This window comes from Peromyscus maniculatus, chromosome 1 (assembly GCF_049852395.1).
Source record: "Peromyscus maniculatus bairdii isolate BWxNUB_F1_BW_parent chromosome 1, HU_Pman_BW_mat_3.1, whole genome shotgun sequence".
NCBI classification, from domain to species: domain Eukaryota; kingdom Metazoa; phylum Chordata; class Mammalia; order Rodentia; family Cricetidae; genus Peromyscus; species Peromyscus maniculatus.
In genome coordinates, this window is record NC_134852.1 from 54,055,844 (window position 1) to 54,072,133 (window position 16,290).

General features: G+C 55.0%; 3 protein-coding genes across 22 annotated transcripts in view; 2 read left to right on the forward strand and 1 right to left on the reverse strand.

Moving 5' to 3' along the window:
- The window catches only part of Hsd17b14 (hydroxysteroid 17-beta dehydrogenase 14), a 16,422-nt gene extending 15,010 nt beyond the window's left edge, over positions 1–1,412 (forward strand). The window contains exons 8-9 of the mRNA XM_006981958.4: positions 61–157; positions 575–1,412. Coding sequence (XP_006982020.1) covers positions 61–157; positions 575–748 — 271 coding nt within the window. The 3' untranslated portion in view covers positions 749–1,412. The remainder of the gene's footprint in view (positions 1–60; positions 158–574) is intronic.
- The window catches only part of LOC107401814 (uncharacterized), a 13,590-nt gene extending 4,192 nt beyond the window's left edge, over positions 1–9,398 (reverse strand). The window contains exons 1-6 of one of the 17 annotated variants that reach the window (XR_013053288.1): positions 9,282–9,398; positions 8,655–8,765; positions 6,001–6,132; positions 5,146–5,262; positions 4,858–4,911; positions 2,718–4,302 (exon numbers count right to left, since the gene is read on the reverse strand). Coding sequence is in view for 6 of the 17 variants with exons in the window: in XM_016000521.3 (XP_015856007.1) it covers positions 4,439–4,911; positions 5,146–5,262; positions 8,647–8,695 (639 nt within the window). In the remaining 11 variants the exon portion in view is untranslated. Of the gene's footprint in view, positions 1–2,717; positions 4,912–5,145; positions 5,263–6,000; positions 6,133–6,567; positions 6,640–8,646; positions 8,766–9,281 lie in introns of those variants that run through there. The other 16 variants (XR_013041658.1, XR_013053284.1, XR_013053287.1 and 13 more) reach the window with 16 other exon arrangements.
- On the forward strand, positions 4,512–15,947 carry Bcat2 (branched chain amino acid transaminase 2). Of its 4 annotated transcripts, none has more exons than XM_006981957.3 (11): positions 4,512–4,637; positions 9,588–9,662; positions 9,908–10,111; positions 11,799–11,909; positions 11,995–12,114; positions 12,299–12,462; positions 14,120–14,262; positions 14,418–14,503; positions 14,711–14,851; positions 14,924–14,998; positions 15,564–15,947. In XM_006981957.3, the coding sequence occupies exons 1-11, from the start codon at positions 4,614–4,616 to the stop codon at positions 15,600–15,602; spliced, it is 1,182 nt and encodes a 393-aa protein (XP_006982019.1). In that variant the 5' UTR covers positions 4,512–4,613; the 3' UTR covers positions 15,603–15,947. The 4 variants fall into 4 exon arrangements, with proteins under 4 accessions (XP_006982019.1, XP_042132326.1, XP_076434467.1 ...); XM_042276392.2 differs by lacking the exon at positions 4,512–4,637 and adding an exon at positions 4,860–5,624; XM_076578352.1 differs by lacking the exon at positions 4,512–4,637 and adding an exon at positions 8,767–8,793.
- The last annotated feature ends 343 nt before the right edge of the window (positions 15,948–16,290 follow it).

Below are 16,290 nucleotides of genomic sequence, written 5' to 3' on the forward strand. Positions count from 1 at the left end.
AGCTGGGGATGTCGGACAGAATTAGCATACCCTTCTCTCCTTCCTTCTCTCCTTACCCAGCATCTCCCCAGGAAACATCTGGACTCCACTGTGGGAAGAGCTGGCAATGTCAACTCCAGACCCCAGTGCCACCATCCTAGAAGGGACCCTGGCCCAGGTAGGAGGGGTTGAGAGCTGGGAGGGAAGGAGGTACCAGGATGTGTGTGTGTGTGTGTGTGTGTGTGTGTGTGTGTGTGTGCGTGTGCAGATCAGGTCAGGTCTTTCTCCTCTTCTCTCTTCCTCCTTTGTCTGTCTGTCTGTCTCTCAGAGCTTCATATAATCCAGTCTAGCTTGGACTTGATATGTAGCTGGGCACATCCTCGAACTTCTGATTTTCCTGCCTCTGTTTCCCGAGTGCTGGAGTTACAGACACGTACCGTTCCTTGTGTGTGTATTCACTCGTGCACTTGTGTGGCCTTCTCACTCTCTAGCCCAGGCTGGCCTTGAACTCGGGGCAAACCTGTCGAAGGCCTCTCTTGCTGAGATGCCCGGCGGGAGGCTGCTCTTAGTTCTGCTGCCTTCTCTCTCTCCCCAGCCCCTGGGCCGCATGGGCCAGGCAGCCGAGGTGGGGGCTGCAGCCGTCTTCCTGGCCTCTGAAGCCACCTTCTGTACAGGACTCGAGCTTCTCGTGACAGGGGGTGCAGAACTGGGGTACGGATGCAAGTCCAGCAGGAGCAGCCTCGCGGAAGCCCCCGTCCTCCCGCCGTGATTTCCACGGTGTTATGTCCTCCCCATCCCTCTTTTCCTTCCTTTCTCTGTGGTACTGGAGATTAAACCTGGGCCCTCTTTTGTGCCAGGCAGGGGCTCCACCACTGAGCCATACCCCAGCCCCTCACTGGGGGGTTCTAGGCAGGGGCTCGACCACTGAGCCACACCCCAGCCCCTCACTGGGGGACTCTAGGCAGGGACTCTACCACTGAGCCACACCCCAGCCCCTCACTGGGGGGTTCTAGGCAGGGGCTCGACCACTGAGCCACACCCCAGCCCCTCACTGGGGGATTCTAGGCAGGGACTCTACCACTGAGCCACACCCCAGCCCCTCACTGGGGGGTTCTAGCAGGGCTTTACCAAGGAACTGTCCATTCCCGAAGACACTCAGGATGAATGGCTGGCTGTGGTGCCTGTTAGTATACCAAAGCACAGGCTGGCGGCGGCTCTCCTCACACTTGTCTCCTAAGCCTCTCCAGCCCAGTACTTAGCTTCTGATTCCCATCCAAACCCGCCAGTTCAGACATGTGCACTCCTGGTCCCCTCATCCTCTCTCTTTCTCCCCCCACCCTCAGCCCCCCTAGCCCAGTTCAGTCTGGACTCTTCCAGATGCCTCTGGCTGTATTCTCCTTCTAATATAAAATAAAACCTTCTTCTCAACCATACCTTGCTGTGGTCACGTCATCATTTCATTCATGAACCACAAACCCAGCCCCTCACTGGGGGATTCTAGACAGGGGCTCCACCACTGAGCCACACCCCCGCCCCTCACTGGGGGATTCTAGGCAGGGGCTCTACCACTGAGCCACACCCCCGCCCCTCACTGGGAGATTCTAGACAGGGGCTCCACCACTGAGCCACACCCCAGCCCCTCACTGGGGGATTCTAGGCAGGGGCTCCACCACTGAGCCACACCCCCACCCCTCACTAGGGAGTTTTAAGCAAGGGCTCTACTATTGACCTATAAGTTGCCCCTCCCTCATCTAGCATTCCCCACCCCAAATTCCAACCTGCATCACCTACCTCCCAGGGTCCGCCCCAACACCTTAGACTCTCTACCCACTTATCATCGGTCCTGCACTCATGAAAACAACTTGTATCCAGAAAGGAACTATCATATTTATTTCCTGTTCTTTACACAAGTCTGTCCACACTAGCATTGTCTCCTTCCCAGCTACCTTTAGGCCACGTGGGTATTCCTGACCCCTGAAGAACTCCAGGAGACCTTGCAGCAGGAGTGAGGTGCTACTTTCTGTCGCTAGGGAGCGCAGTTCTGCTTCACCTAAATTAAAAGGCCCGCTGGGGAGAATAAATTAAGTGGTAATTGGTGGCTAATGAAGGAGCCTGCCTTTATTCTTGGCCCTTAGGGGAGAGGAGTTTTGCGCTCCTTGCCAGTGCGATAGTGAGGAGGCTGGAGGAAGAATCTTGAGCGCTGAGGTGGTGTGGAGTTGAGACATGTGGGTCAGAGGGAGGAGGCTGGGGCTTGCATTGCTGGGTTTGGGACTGAAGGACACTGCGGGGGTGCGCTGGGGAAAGAACAGGCCCTGGACACTCCCCAGGTTGGGCGCGGGCGCAGCAGCGTGCCCCGCACCCCAGGTAGGGGGTGGAACTGCGAGGCTGCTGTGGATTGGCCCAGGCCGGGGTGTGCGGCAATCGCTGATTGGCTGCGGCGGGGGCGGTTGCGGCTGTAGGGTCCACCCTGCAGTTCCGAGGAGGTGGCAGGGAGGAGGGAGGGCTTAGCAGCGGAGAGCCTGAGATCCGGGGAGGGGTGGGGTGTGTGTGTGGGGGGGTGAGGCGGGAGATGGCAGAGGCAGCGTCTGCGGGGGAGGGTGTGTGGTTTGGTGCTGTGGCCTGGGGCAGTGTGAAGAACAGTATCGTGTGTTGGGATTTGGGAGTAGTTGTGGTTGTCGAGTCTGAGAACGTGCTGTAGAATTACATAGACATGGGCTAACCTGTGTATAGTGTGTGTGTGTGTGTGTGTGTGTGTGTGTGTGTGAGAGAGAGAGAGAGAGAGAGAGAGAGAGAGAGAGAGAGAGAGAGAGAGAGAGAGGAGGACCTGTGTATAGTGTGTGTGTGTGAGAGAGAGAGAGAGGGAGGGGGGGAGGGGGGCTATCCTGTGTATAGTGTGCGTGTGCGTGTGTGTGTGTGTGCGTGTGCGCGTGCGACTTCTGATTGGGAAGAACCTGTGGCATACTGACAGGAAGCACAATACGGAATAACGCTGCTACAGTTTTAAATTGCAGGGTACAGCTGGGCTAGACAACTGTAACCCCTATGCTTGTGAAGTTGAGGCAGGAGGATGGCAAGCTTGGAGCCTGCCTGGATTACAGAGTGAGGCCCTGTCTGGATGTATCATGTGTGTATTAAGTGGGTTTTTAAATGATGCTGGCAGCAGAGAGCTCCTGATACACTAACTGTCCCCGAAACCCTAAAGTTGGGGAGCTGTGGATGGCGGGTGTGGCTCGGCACCCAAGCCTACCAAGCTGTAGGCTGATGTGAGGGTCTGCAGTGAGCTGCTGAGAGACTCTAGCTTTCTTCTCTGAGGAGACTGAAGGAGGGCACAGTGACCTGTCATTACCGAGAACACGTTGTCTCCTTGTGCAGAGTGAGGAGTCTTCTATCCCCGTCCACCATCCTCTCCCAGAGTCCTGTTCTTTTTGTTTCATTTGTCTGAGACAGGAGACTAGCCCTCTCACCTAGGATGCTCTTACGATTGCAGCAAATCTCCTGCCTCAGCTTTCAGAGGGTTGGTGCTACCAGGCCCAGCTTCCAAGGGCTTTTCTCTGCATTGACAGCGGGCTTGTCCTCTTTATCAGAGAACCGGTGACCAAAAGACCGGTGACATCTGACCCTGCTCTGGTGACTTTGCCCTGACAAAGTTCCTCTGAAGATGCCTTTTTTGTTGTTTTATTTATTTTTAGAATTTTTTTTTCATTTTCCCAGACAAGGTTTCTCATAGAGACTGTTATATAAATAATCCTGGCTGTCCTGGATCTCGCTCTGTAGACCAGGCTGGCCTCGAACCTCACAGAGATCCGCCTGCCTCTGCCTCCTGAGTGCTGGGATTTAAGGTGTTCACTACCACCTGGCTGGAAAATATTATTTTTATTTTTACGTGTATGAGTGTACTGCCTGCACATATGTAAGTGTACCGTGTGCATGCCTGGTGCCTGCGGAGCTTAGAAGAGGTCGATGGGTCCCTTGGAACTGGAGTTACAGACCGTTGGGAGCCACTGTGTGTCTACCAGGAACCAAACCCAGTCCTCTAGAAGAGCAGTCAGGGTTCTTAACTTTTGATTCCTCTTTCCAAGCCCTGTCTGTTTTGAGGCAGGGTCTCACTATATAGCCCTGACTGGCCTGGAACTTATTAGGTGGACCAGGATGGCCTTGAACTCACAGAAATCCTCCTGCCTCTGCCTCCGAAGTGCTGGGATTAAAGACATGCTCCACTACACCCAGCAATCTAAATTTTTTAAAAGGTCTGGAGATGTAATTCCAGTGGTTAGAGAGCTTCTCCAACAAACGTGAGGCCATGCTGGGTTTAGTCTCCAAGTCCTGGAAAACAAAAGCCAAGGCAAACGCCTGGCTGGGCACGAGTGTGGCTGGGGCGGGGCAGGACAGGGTGGAGGGGGCAGGACAGGGTGGAGGGGGGGCAAGATGGAGCGAGTGTATGACAAGGACTGTTCCAGGATTATGTTCTTTGCAGCAGAGCCTGGGTCCCTGGGGTCCCATAACTCAGGAAGGCCTGGCAGAAGCGAGGCCCGCAGAGAGCGGCCATCTGCGGGAGGGGGCGTGGCAGGGCGGGGCCGGAATGCCTTTCACCAGGCCGCGCCCCAGGCGCGCAGTTACCGGCCCAAGCGCGGATCATGGCTGCGGCAGTACTGCGGCAGGTGGGTGCGCGGCGGACCGGCGCTCCAGCCTCTGGGGAACCCGACGGGGGCACACTTCCGGATGGACCACTGGCGTGCAGCCTTTCCGGCTTGGCCTCGTTCCTCTGTGCCTCGGGTTCCGCTGCGGGACGCAGAGGCGGACGGGGCCCCGTGGAAAGGAGTGCCGGTCTTTTTAACGGGCGGCAGAGTTGGGGAGACACGGGTGGGGTGCGGGGGGTACCTGATGCGAGGATCCTTGGACCGGGAGGTCGGAAGTGGGGAGCACGGAGGAGGGCTGTAGAGGGAGAAGCACAGGGTGGAGGGGATGTGAGGAAGTTTGGGCTGGGGCATGCAGCCCGCGGGCTTTTAGGGCCAGTCGCTCTTGTTCCTTTAGACAAGGGGCCCAGAACTTCTGGGGCTTGGTGTATGACTAGGCACGGAGTCTTGGCTGGGAATTGGGACCAAGATCTTATTTCTTGGAACAAAAGACACATAAAGACGTGTGTAGTGTCTGCTTGAGGCTCCGTACCTGGTTTTGTAATCCGAAGCAAGCGTCTGTATGTCAGAGCGACACAGATCCTCCAGGCAAGAGTGTTTTGGTGCTTACCGATGGTGGCAAGCAGCAGAGTTTGGGAGATTCTATGATCTTAAGAGAACATGATTTACAAGTGAGGGCGCAAACAGCTGGGCCATTGGGGAAACGTTTGTTGTTAGCTCATTCCTGACGATCTGACACTCTTAGTCCGGGCTTGTGAATTCCTGAACAGACCTTTACATTTCCCAGTTCTTAACGATGGACAGAAATCTTCTAGACAGACACTGTCTTGGGACATGCTAGGGACAACAGTCTAGGCTCTGATGGTGTGGTGCTTTGGGATGGGTACGACTTTGCCATGCTGGGCCAGTCTCCAATTCTCATGGGACGGATCTGGGCTCTGAGGAAGACAGTTTTATCCTGTAATGTAGACGCTCCAAAACGAGCCTGCTCAGAGCTATGAGTGCCTGGTGGTAAGTGCCCACACGGGGAAATCCTGGATTATAAGGGAGACATTGCTGGCTGGGGATTGGCCAGGACTATCTTGTAGGGACTAGTCTAGATTGACATTGGAATAGTTCTTGGGTCTGAAAGAGACATCCCTCAGACTTGCCAAGGACAGTCCTAGGCTGTAGAGGGAGAACATGTGTTTGGAATGGGGAGGAAACAGCCCTGTGTTAGGACAGCACATGGCTCTGCAGGGAACGGTCCTGAGGTGACAGGGGCTGTAATACAGAGAGCACTGGACTTTCTGCAAGTCTGATGGACGTATCACCGACCATCAGGACGGCCTGGGCTATGGGAAGAGCAGTTCTGGAATCTGATGAGAGCATGGTATAGGACAGTTACCTGGGGCAGGGCAGCACTGTACAGTGGTCTTAGTACTTTGCTGACCTGTGGTGGAGAATGGAGCTTTGACAAGACCACCCCTGATCTTTGATGGACATCTGGGCTGTGTTGAGGTTCAGCGTTCGGGGCTGCCTGGGACATGAAGGAACACCACCATGTCAAACAGAGCCCTGCCCTGCACACTCGCCTTTACCTTTTTAACTCCGCTTCTCTCCCGATTACACTTCATTCCTGCAGCCCACCTGCCACTTGGGTGCCTCCTTTGGACTTAATTCCCAAAGTGTAGTGGGGGGGGGGAGGTTGTTCTTTGAACCCAGAGCAAACTGCGGCCTTAGGATTGCTCCGAGGAGAAGCTAAGAGCACATCACTGTCACCAAGGCTCTGTGGCCAGTTCAGACTGATCTCTGGGCCTTGGCATAGTGCCTTCTCTGTGCCGCGAGGCCTCTAGAACGTGTGCTCTTCCTGCCTCAGCCTCCAGAGCTCTGAGACTGAGGTGTGTGCCGTCAAACCCAGTTTAGAATTTCTCTGCCTGGATCTCTGCTTCTCCCTCCTCCTGGTGTTACTCACCTGCCCCGTTCCCTGCTACATTTTTATTTATTCCGTATGTGCACGTGTGTGGACCCACGTGTGTCATGGTGCCTGTGTGGAGGTCAGAGGATAGTGAGTCAGTTCTGTCCTTCCATTGGCTAGGAGTGGGTTCCAGGTACTAAAGTCAGGTCCTCAGGCTTGTGGACAGATGTCCTTACCCAGTAAGTCACCTCAATAGCCCTCTCTCTGTAATCCTATCTATTTTGACATCTCTTGGCCTCCATTTCTTTCTTTTTGTGCCTGTCCTGGAACTCACTCTGTAGCCCAGGCTGGCCTCAGACTCACAGAGATCCACCTGCCTCTGCCTCTGCCTCCCGAGTGCTGGGATTAAAGGTGTGCGCCACCTCTGCCTGGCTCTTTTCTTTTTGAGACAGGTTCTCCAAATGTAGACCATGCTGGCTTTGACTCAGAGATCTGCCTGTCCCTGTCTCCTCAGTAATGAGATAAAAGGGGTGTACCCCGGCACCCTGCTCCTTCATTTCATTATTATTGAGACAGGATCTTATCTAAGCTAGGCTGGCCTCAAACTTGCTACATGGTCAAGGATGGCCTTGGATTCCTGATCCTCCTTTTTCTACTTCCCAAGTGCTGGGACTGCAAGGCTTGTGTGCTGCCAGGAAGAAATAAACCCAGGGACTCCTGCATCCTAGGCAAGCATTCTACCAACTAAATAAACCCCCAGCTCCATTTTTTTTTTCCATTTCTTCATCTCAATATCTCTTTTCTGCATTGTTCAGCTTTTCTGGCTCACTCTATTAAACAATTTTTTTTGTTCCCTCTGCTCCTGCCTCCATACAGGCTGCCCCTACCCAGTGTACAGTCTTCCCCGTCCTATGAGTGTCTGATTCGGGTGGTAGTGTCGGGCAAGCTTCATGTCACCATCCAGAGACATAGGGGAGGTTGTCAACCTCACATCACCCCAGAAGCCCTCGGTCACCACACCATTAAGACCATATCTGAGGGCTGGGAGACATGGGCACAGTTGTGAAAGTGCTTGCCATATGAGCATGGAAACCTGAGTTTGATCCCTGGAACCCAAGTGAAAAAAAAATAGGTGCGGTGACTCACTGTTAAAATATCGTCATTGGCTGGGCAGTGGTGACACACACCTTTAATCCCAGCACTCGGGAGGTACAGGCAGGCGGATCTCTGTGAGTTCGAGACCAGCCTGGTTTAGAGAGCGAGATCCAGGACAGGCACCAAAACTACAAAGAGAAACCATGTCTCGAAAAACCAAAAACCAAAAACAAAAACAAACAAACAAACAAAAAAGCATATATATGTGTCATCATCATTGGTGAGGTGGAGACAGGAGGTTCCTGAACCAAGTTAGTAAGCTCCAGAACCCAATCATAGTGCCTGTCTCAAAAATCAGGATGGGCTGTGGAGTGAGGGTAGCACACACATATAATCCCAGCACTCGGGAGACAGAGGCAGGTGGATCTCTGAGTTCAAGGCCAGCCTGGTCTACAGAGTGAGTTCCAGGACAACCAGGACAATGCAGTAAGACCCTGTCTCAAAACAAAAACCAGGAGGGAGGGGGGCTGGAAATGTGTCTCAGTGGTTAAGGGCATTGGCTGCTCTTCCAGAGAACAATTCCTAGCACCCACATGGCAGCTCACAAGTGTCTGCAACGTAAGTTCTATTGGATGGTGACTCCCTTACACAGACATCTGCACACCAGACTCCAGTGCACATAAAACAGACAAAAACCAGGATGGATATCACCTGAGCAATGACGTCTGAGTTTGTCCTCCATATGTGTGTGCGCGCGCGCGCACACACACACACACACACACACACACACACACACACACACACAGCTTATCTGAGCCAGGTGTGGCTCACATTCCTATCATCCCAGCTAGTGCAGAGTCTGAGGAAAAAAAATCATGACTTCAAGCCCTGGGCTACAGAGTGAGTTTGAGGGTGGTGGGCAATTTAGTGAGACTCTGTCCCAACCTCCCCTCCCCTCAAAAGAAAGAAAGGAAGGAAGAAAGAGAAAGAAAGAAAGTCTGCTTCTGGCCCAGACTCATCCACATGGCACCCAGGACTCACCTACTGACCTGTGACCTCTGCTGGACCCCCTCATCTCATTGGCCACCATCAGCTCTCCCAGCAGGAGCAGGCTATTTTCCTGTCTTCCTCAAACTCAGGACCCGATGCTTCTCCATGGTCTGCAGAGAGAAAAGCATGAAGTCAGAGGTCAACAGGAAGGGGCCTCCTGTGCATAACTAGTTCTGCATTCCATGTAACCTCGGGGAGGATCAGCAGAGATCTGTGCATTGAGTCTGGCCAAGGGCAAGCACAAGGTGCCCTTCAGCCGTTGACCGTGAAGAGCCCAGCACTGGCTGCCCGGGGTGCCGGTGTTCCAGCTGGGTGCCCGGGGTTGTAGCAACTCTTTAGATATTCCCAAAGAGTCAGCATTAGGACCCTATGTCTGAGGGAGGAGGGCTGGAATCTAGCACTTGTAGGTCTGAGGGAGGAAGATTAAGGAGGACCACTGAAGGAGGTCTGAAGGAGGAGGGCTGGAGTCTGAAGCTCTGGGTTTGATGGAGAAGCACATGGCCTTTAGGCCTGGCTCTGAGGGAGGAGGTCCGGGGTCTGGGCTGCTCACCTCAGGGATAGACAGGACCTATTCTTTTCTAACTCTCCTCAGGTTTTGGGCCCCCAGACCAGAAGTATCCCCTTACCTGCTCACTGTCCCTGGTCGTGTCTAAGCTGGTAACAAGCTGCGGCCAAAGTTCTCTAGTAGGAGGCACGCCTCTCTCGACTTTGCCCTGCATGGTGGAGGGGTGGGAGCTGACTTTGTTCTTTCTAGGGATAGTCATCCTGATAGGGACTTGGGCCGAGCACAGGGTCTGTCTGTCTAGAATGTGCTGGAACTGTGACAGAGCCAGCCTCTTGAGTCTCCCAAACAAGAGGGGGCAGGTGGGTGCCAGGGCCCCTGCTCTTCCTGCCTCTTGTCTTGGTCACATTTATTTCTCTTCCCACCCCAGGTCTGGGCTCAAAAACTTCTCCCTGTCCCCTGGCTTCTATGTGGGCCCAGAAGATGTGTGTCCTCCAACTTCAAGGTAAAAGGGGGTCTAGGGGAGGAAGCCTGGGGTCTGTCCGCTGTGTCAGAGGGAGGCAGGGTCTCATCTCTCTCTCTCTGGGGTCGGCTAGGCTTCTGCTCTCAGGTGTTGTTTCTCAGAAGCCTCGTGGCTCCTGGTCCTCGGTGGGCCTGAGGCGGGGCCATGGGAGCTCTGGTCTCTCAGGCTGGGGACTGCAATCCCCTCTGTTGATGTTTTTGTTGTTGTTTTGTTTTGTTTCCTTTCAGGCTGCAGACCTCCAGGTTCAGGTGACCAGAGAGCCGCAGAAGAAGCCGAGCCCTAGCCAGCCGCTGCTATTTGGAAAGACATTCACAGACCACATGCTGATGGTGGAATGGAGTAGGGGGACGGGCTGGGGCCCTCCCAGGATCCAGCCCTTCCAGAACCTCACGCTGCACCCAGCCTGCTCCGCCCTGCACTACTCTCTGCAGGTGGGGCCAGCTGCCCCTGCTGCCCACCCTGCGCCATCTTCTCTCCGCTTGCCACCTGACTGAGTTGCACGTGTCTTCCTCTGTGGGTCTGTCTTCTTTTCCTGAGGTCACCTGGGTTCTGGGGCCTCAGTTCCTAGGGGATAGTTCCTAAGATGAGCAGATCTTGGCTTTGTTGGAACTCTGTGCTCTGAAAGGAAGTGGGGTTCTTTCTGACTGCTTATGCAGTCAGAAGAGCTAGGTTGGCAGACACCGTGGGGTCTCAGAGTGGCAAAGGAGGCCTAGGATGTCATGAGAGCCACAGAGAGGAGGGGCTTTGGAGGAGCCTGGCTATAGTAAGGCCTCCGCAGGCCCTGTGGGAAGTAGTAGAGTTCCAGCATTCAGGGGGTCGAGGCAGGAGGACTGCCGTGATTTGGAGGCTAGCCAGGGCTATAGCTGGAATTGAACATTTCCTGTGACATTCCTTAAGGAGTCTGCCCGTCTTTGTCGCCGAAGTATATTCCATCCGACAGTAGTCTCATTAGACAGTGCCTACTGTGGGACACTTGGGTTCTTCTCAGCCCCGAGGTGTTCTAAGGAATGTTGCAATAACAACCAGGTGCCCACATTGCTTCCTCTAAATGCAAGTGTATCTCTGCCCAGTGCCTAGAGCTAGTGAGGCAAAGGGCACCTGTGCCTTGGACAGTGTTACTGCGTTCTTCTCTGTAGAACTTGTACCAGATTCCGCACTCACTGCCCAAGCCTGTTTTCCAGAAAGAAGCCTCGCCAAACTTGTAGAAATCTTCCAATCGCCAAAGAGCTTTTAAAAGTTCTCAAAGTGGCCGAGCAGTAGTGGCACATGCCTTTAATCCCAGCACTTGAGCAGAGGCAGGCAGATCTCATGAGTTCGAGGCCAGCCTGGTCTACAGAGTGAGATCCAGGACAGCCAGAGCTACACAGACAAACTCTGTCTCGGAAAATAAAAGACCACAACAACAAAATTTCTCAAAGGGATTTTTTTCCCCTGTATGAGTGTGGAGGCAGAGATTGACAGCAAGTGTCTTTCTCAATTGCTCTGCAGCCTGTTTGAGGCAGGGTCTTTCCCTCCCTTTCCTCCCTCCCTCCCTCCCTCCCTCCCTCCCTCCCTCCCTCCCTCTCTCTTTTCTTTCTTCCTTTCTTCCTTTCTTCCTTTCTCCCTTCCTTCCTTCCTTCCTTCCTTCCTTCCTTCCTTCCTTCCTTCCTTCCTTCCTTCCTTCCGAGACAGAATTTCTCTGTGTAGCTTTGGAGCTTGTCCTGGAACTCACTCTGTAGACCAGGCTGGCCTCAAACTCACAGAGATCCGCCTGGCTCTGCCTCCCAGAGTGCTGGGATTAAAGGTGTGCGCCACCACTACCCGGTTTAGGAAAACTTTGTATATTGTGAGCTTTTTTTTTTTTCTTGCGTGGGGTGATTTTGAGACAGGATCTCACCCTGTGGGTCAGGCTTCTCTCAAGCTGGCCTTAACTGGGCATGCTCCTGCCTCTGCCCCCTGTGTAGCTGAGGTAACAGGCTTGAACTCCATGGCTGCCTGGCCTTGTGCTTTCTGAAGTCCCCGAGTCTTGGTCTCCATCACTCTGCCCTTCTGTCTCCGTTTGTATCTATGTGTCTCGAGCTGTCTTGATGCTGGGACGCGGCCCTGAGCATACCTCCTCCTCCCCTGTCTGTCCTGCAGCTCTTCGAGGGCTTGAAAGCATACAAAGGCAGGGACCGGCAGGTACGCCTCTTCCGGCCATGGCTCAACATGGACAGAATGCTACGTTCTGCAAGGCGCCTCTGTTTGCCAGTGAGTGACCAGGCTGCCCTAGAAGGAGAGAGGGCGAGGGTGGTTGGGGAAATCTGGACCCCTGACTCCTATGGGCTCCACGCAGGACTTTGACAAGCAGGAGCTACTGGAATGCATCCGCCGGCTCATTGAGGTGGACAAGGACTGGGTTCCTGATGGCAACGGAACCAGCCTCTATGTGCGGCCTGTGCTGATTGGGAATGAGGTGGGCATTGCTTTGGGAGCTGCTAGCGTGGGGCCATGCACATCCACATCTGTGTCAGAGGGACAGAAAGGCTGAGCCTGGACCCCGGGTTCTGAGGGAGGTTGGGCCTAGAGCTCCGAGTCTAAGGGAGGAGGAGGCTGGAGTGTGGACTCCTTGGTCTGATGCTGCCCTGTGCACACCATAGCCCTCGCTGGGTGTTGGCCTGGTCACACAAGCCCTCCTGTTCGTCATTCTTTGTCCTGTGGGATCCTACTTCCCTGGAGACTCCATGACCCCTGTCTCTCTCCTGGCCGACCCCACATTCATCAGAGCCTGGATGGGTGGGGTCGGCGACTACAAGCTGGGGGGGTAAGTAGCTCCCCACATCCGTAAGTAGTTGTGTCCTGGGGGGGGGTGCTATAAAAAGGTGAGCCATAGTGCTCCCCACACTGCTTGGTCGGGCTGTGCCTGGGTTCTGGGTGGGAAGCTGTTGTCATTGACTCTGTAGTTGGGCTCTGGGCTTTCTTTGTGTGCTTTGTGATCCTTGGTGTCTGCAACTAAAAACAGAGGAGGATGGGGCTCCTTCCTATGGACTATGAGCTCAGAGATGGAAGCAGGAAAGCCGAGCCCGAGCCCATGAAAGCCTCTAGAAAGCAGGATTGCCCCAGCCCTTTCTTCCCTGCCTTGATACCTGTGCGGAGCGGTCCCCATGCATAGCTCCGTGTGTCACTTGGCCCTCGGTCCCCATTCTCACCTCTGGGCTTCCCACCGGTCCATGTTGCCCAAGGCTTTGGCACAGGGTAGTGTGAGGTGGCTGAGCCTCCCGGGTCAGGTCAGGTGCAGGCAACTGACTGGCAATGCTGGAACAAGGAGGTGTGGCCACACAGGGGGGCTCCTCGGGTCCTCTCAGAACAGCACGAGGTCTTCCTGGTATCAGCCCTGAGCTGGCTGCAGCTGGGCTGCTGGGAACACTAGCTTCCAGGTCTACAGGAGCTCTAAGGCAGGGTTCACAGAGCCGTGTGGAAGCTCTGCGTAAGAGGTGGCTTCATTTGTGGTTTCTTGGCTACAGAGGTAGTGGGAGAAGCCAGGCATGGTGGCAGACAGCCATGTGTGCCATGTAGGCACTGATCCTCAGCCAGCCGAGGCAGGGAGACTCTAAAAGGAAGCTGGGGGACAAGGACCAGCAGTAGAGCCCCTGCCTAGGATCCCCAGAGAGGGGTTGGGGATGGAGTTCAGTGATAGAGTGTTTACCTTGCATGCGAACGGTCCTGAGTTCAAACCCCACCACCCAAAGAAAGAAAGAGGGGGCACCGATTCTCTAACTCTGGGCCCTGGTAAATGGGCTGGTGGGATAGGATCACAGTTGGCACAAGGGAGACAAAGAAGACCAGTGCTCGCACAAGGCTCAGAACGCGGCTTGGGATCCTGTCCTGAGACAGGGGGAGCCTGGGGCGGCGTAGGAGTGAGTAAGAGGTCAAGTCTGGTGCCGGTAACACCCTGAGGTTAAAACAGGATGAAAGCCAGTGTGGGCTGCGTAGCTGGGATCCCACTTGGGAGGTGGGGACAAGCTTCCGCTACATAGTGCTTTTGAAGCCAGCTTCTGCTCAAAGAGACCAGCTGGGTGTGGTGACACATGTCGTCTTTAATCCCAGCAATACAGATGCACAGGCAGCCTGCTCTACAGAGCGAGTTCCAGGACAGCCGGGGCTACACAGAGAAACCCTGTCTCAAAAACCAAGAAAAAAAAAAGAAAAGTGGAGTAAAATAAGCCAAACCACCGGCATCACTATGCCCTAATCTAAATCCTCTGGGGTAGAGAGAGGAGGCGCTGGAGAGGCAGGAAAGGGGGCCCACCGCCCACACAGGGCCCCAACCTTGACCCCAACTGTGAGGTTAAGAATTCTGTCTCGCAGGTTTGGGGAGCCCTCCCAGGAGGGCTGTAAGTTGGGGAAGGAGACTCTTTCCTTGGCTGTGTTGTGGGGAGTGTGGGGGATTCTCTGCCCAGTCTGACCAGGCTGCCCTCCAGGAATTATGGGCCCACTGTGGCTGTGCAACAAGAAGCCCAGAAGAAGGGCTGTGAGCAAGTCCTCTGGCTGTACGGGCCGGACCACCAGCTCACCGAGGTGGGCACCATGAACATCTTCGTCTACTGGACTCACGAGGACGGGGGTGAGCTGCTTGTGAGGCAACCCACACCCTGTATGATGGCCTGCCTGACTCCTACCCGTTGCAAGGTCTCCGGGTCCTGGGCAGGTTGCTTCTGAAAGAAAGGGGGGATCATTTCGGGTGGGAGGCGATGACACCCATCTTCATCCCTGACTTAGTACTGGAGCTGGTGACTCCCCCGCTAGACGGCATCATCCTGCCTGGAGTGGTTCGACAAAGCCTGCTGGACCTGGCTAGGACTTGGGTAGGACCTGCATCTTGGGACCATAGCATCTGAGCCTTGTCGCTGTGGGGGGCAGCCGGGCCAACGCCATGCCCTCTCTTCTCTGGGTCTGGGCTCCCACGCTTGGGCCTCTGTCTTTCCCCGCAGCCTTAGGAGGGAGTGACGGTGGTCGGGCGCGGGCAGGGCAGGAGTGTGGGGACTGGAGTGTTTCTGCCCCCTTGTGTGCAGGGTGAGTTCCGGGTGGCAGAGCGCAAGGTCACCATGACGGAACTGCAGCGGGCGCTGGAGGAGGGCCGGGTGCGGGAAGTCTTCGGCTCAGGCACGGCTTGTCAGGTCTGCCCCGTGCATCAAATCCTCTACGAAGGCAAGGTGAGGCGGAGATGCCAGGGGAGGTGGGGGGGAAAGGGGGAGCGCCCCATCCTCATGACTCCTTTTGCGCAGCAACTCCACATTCCCACCATGGAGAACGGGCCGGAGCTCATCCTGCGCTTCCAGAAGGAGCTGAAGGCTATTCAGGTGAGCTCATGAGCCCGGGAGCAATGGCTCTCATAATGGGTCCTGCCCCCTGAATACCTGTGGCCAGAAGCAGAGGCGTTTTCTGTGCTCCAGGTAGACCCCTGTCTATGAGTCTCTGCGGCTCTGGGTCCTGAAGAGATAACCCCTTTTTTCATGAGCCTCCCACGAGTCCCTGGGGCCCTGGGCTGTCCCTATGGCACGATGAGCCGTCCTCCCTTCCCCTCCATGGCCTGGAGTATTCCCATTCTTGTGAGCGAGATCTTCCAGAGGACCTCTGGGCTCACTTCCCGGTGAGCTAGACCTGAGGTGACTGGGTATCCTGGCCCCGGGCTGGCGCCTAGCACTATACATTGAGCTGAAAATGCCTTTTCCCAAGAGCCTTCAAGGCTTTGCAACTCCCTGCCTTGATGTCCCTCTGGAGTTGTTGGCGGGCCTCTGAGTCTAGGACTACACTTCCCATGAGGCACTGAGGCGCAGCTCTGTGAGCTGTCAGCTGCGACGTTTGCGGAGCCTGCTGGGAGTTGTAGTGCAGCTGCCTCACTGCAGCAACTCCGTTGTCCGGCAGTACGGAGCCAGTGCCCACGATTGGATGTTTCCGGTGTGACGCTGCCAGCTGTGCCCTCACGGATTGGGTCCGCGGACCTATAGCATCCAGTCCAGAGTCCGCGCCTCTCAGAGACTCACGAGAAGTGCAATAGAGAAAGGTCTGGCCAGACACCCGGGTCTCTGGCGCCCTCGCGTGGTTACTACACTCCAAAGCCTTAAGGGCGGGACCCAGACAATTTGAACCCCGCCTCAAGGGTTGGGTCTCAGGGCTCAGATGCCTCAGCTGCTTTGAAGGGGGAACCTTGGCATATCATTATCAAGCTGGATCCCCGGTGCTCTCCATGATTCATTTTTTCCCTTCTCTGCCCTTGCTGCAATTTTGAAATAAAATGCCAAAGAACAAGATATTGTCATGTTCAAAGCGCCGCCCTGGGATGCTAGGGGCTCAGCACATTTTATTATCAGGGATTCAGCACGGAGGCGTCTCTGACCTGAGGGTTCCTTCTGTACTCTAGTACTGAACCCCACTTACTGGATTCTCCCTGCTACACCAGATCTCTCAAGGGTCTTTTCTCTTCTTACAGGGCATTGGTGCCCAAGCTCTGTTCCTGGAGCCCTTGATGGCTCTGCCCTTTCTTGGTCCTCCTTGGCCTGACCTCCCAGCCTGGTCTTCTGACTGTCTCTATGTCCCAGCTTCCTCTTTGTCTTCCTGGCCTTCATGTGTTCCCATCTGACACCAAAGGCTG

Excerpts from the sequence above, each read along its gene's own strand:
- Bcat2 (XM_076578357.1), top strand. The coding sequence starts at position 9,373 with ATGGTGGAGGGGTGGGAGCTGACTTTGTTCTTTCTAGGGATAGTCATC. Across the intron at positions 9,448-9,587 it reads GGACTTGGGCCGAGCACAGG|GTCTGGGCTCAAAAACTTCT; the intron begins GTCTGTCTGTCT and ends TTCCCACCCCAG. Across the intron at positions 14,263-14,417 it reads CTGGACTCACGAGGACGGGG|TACTGGAGCTGGTGACTCCC; the intron begins GTGAGCTGCTTG and ends TCCCTGACTTAG.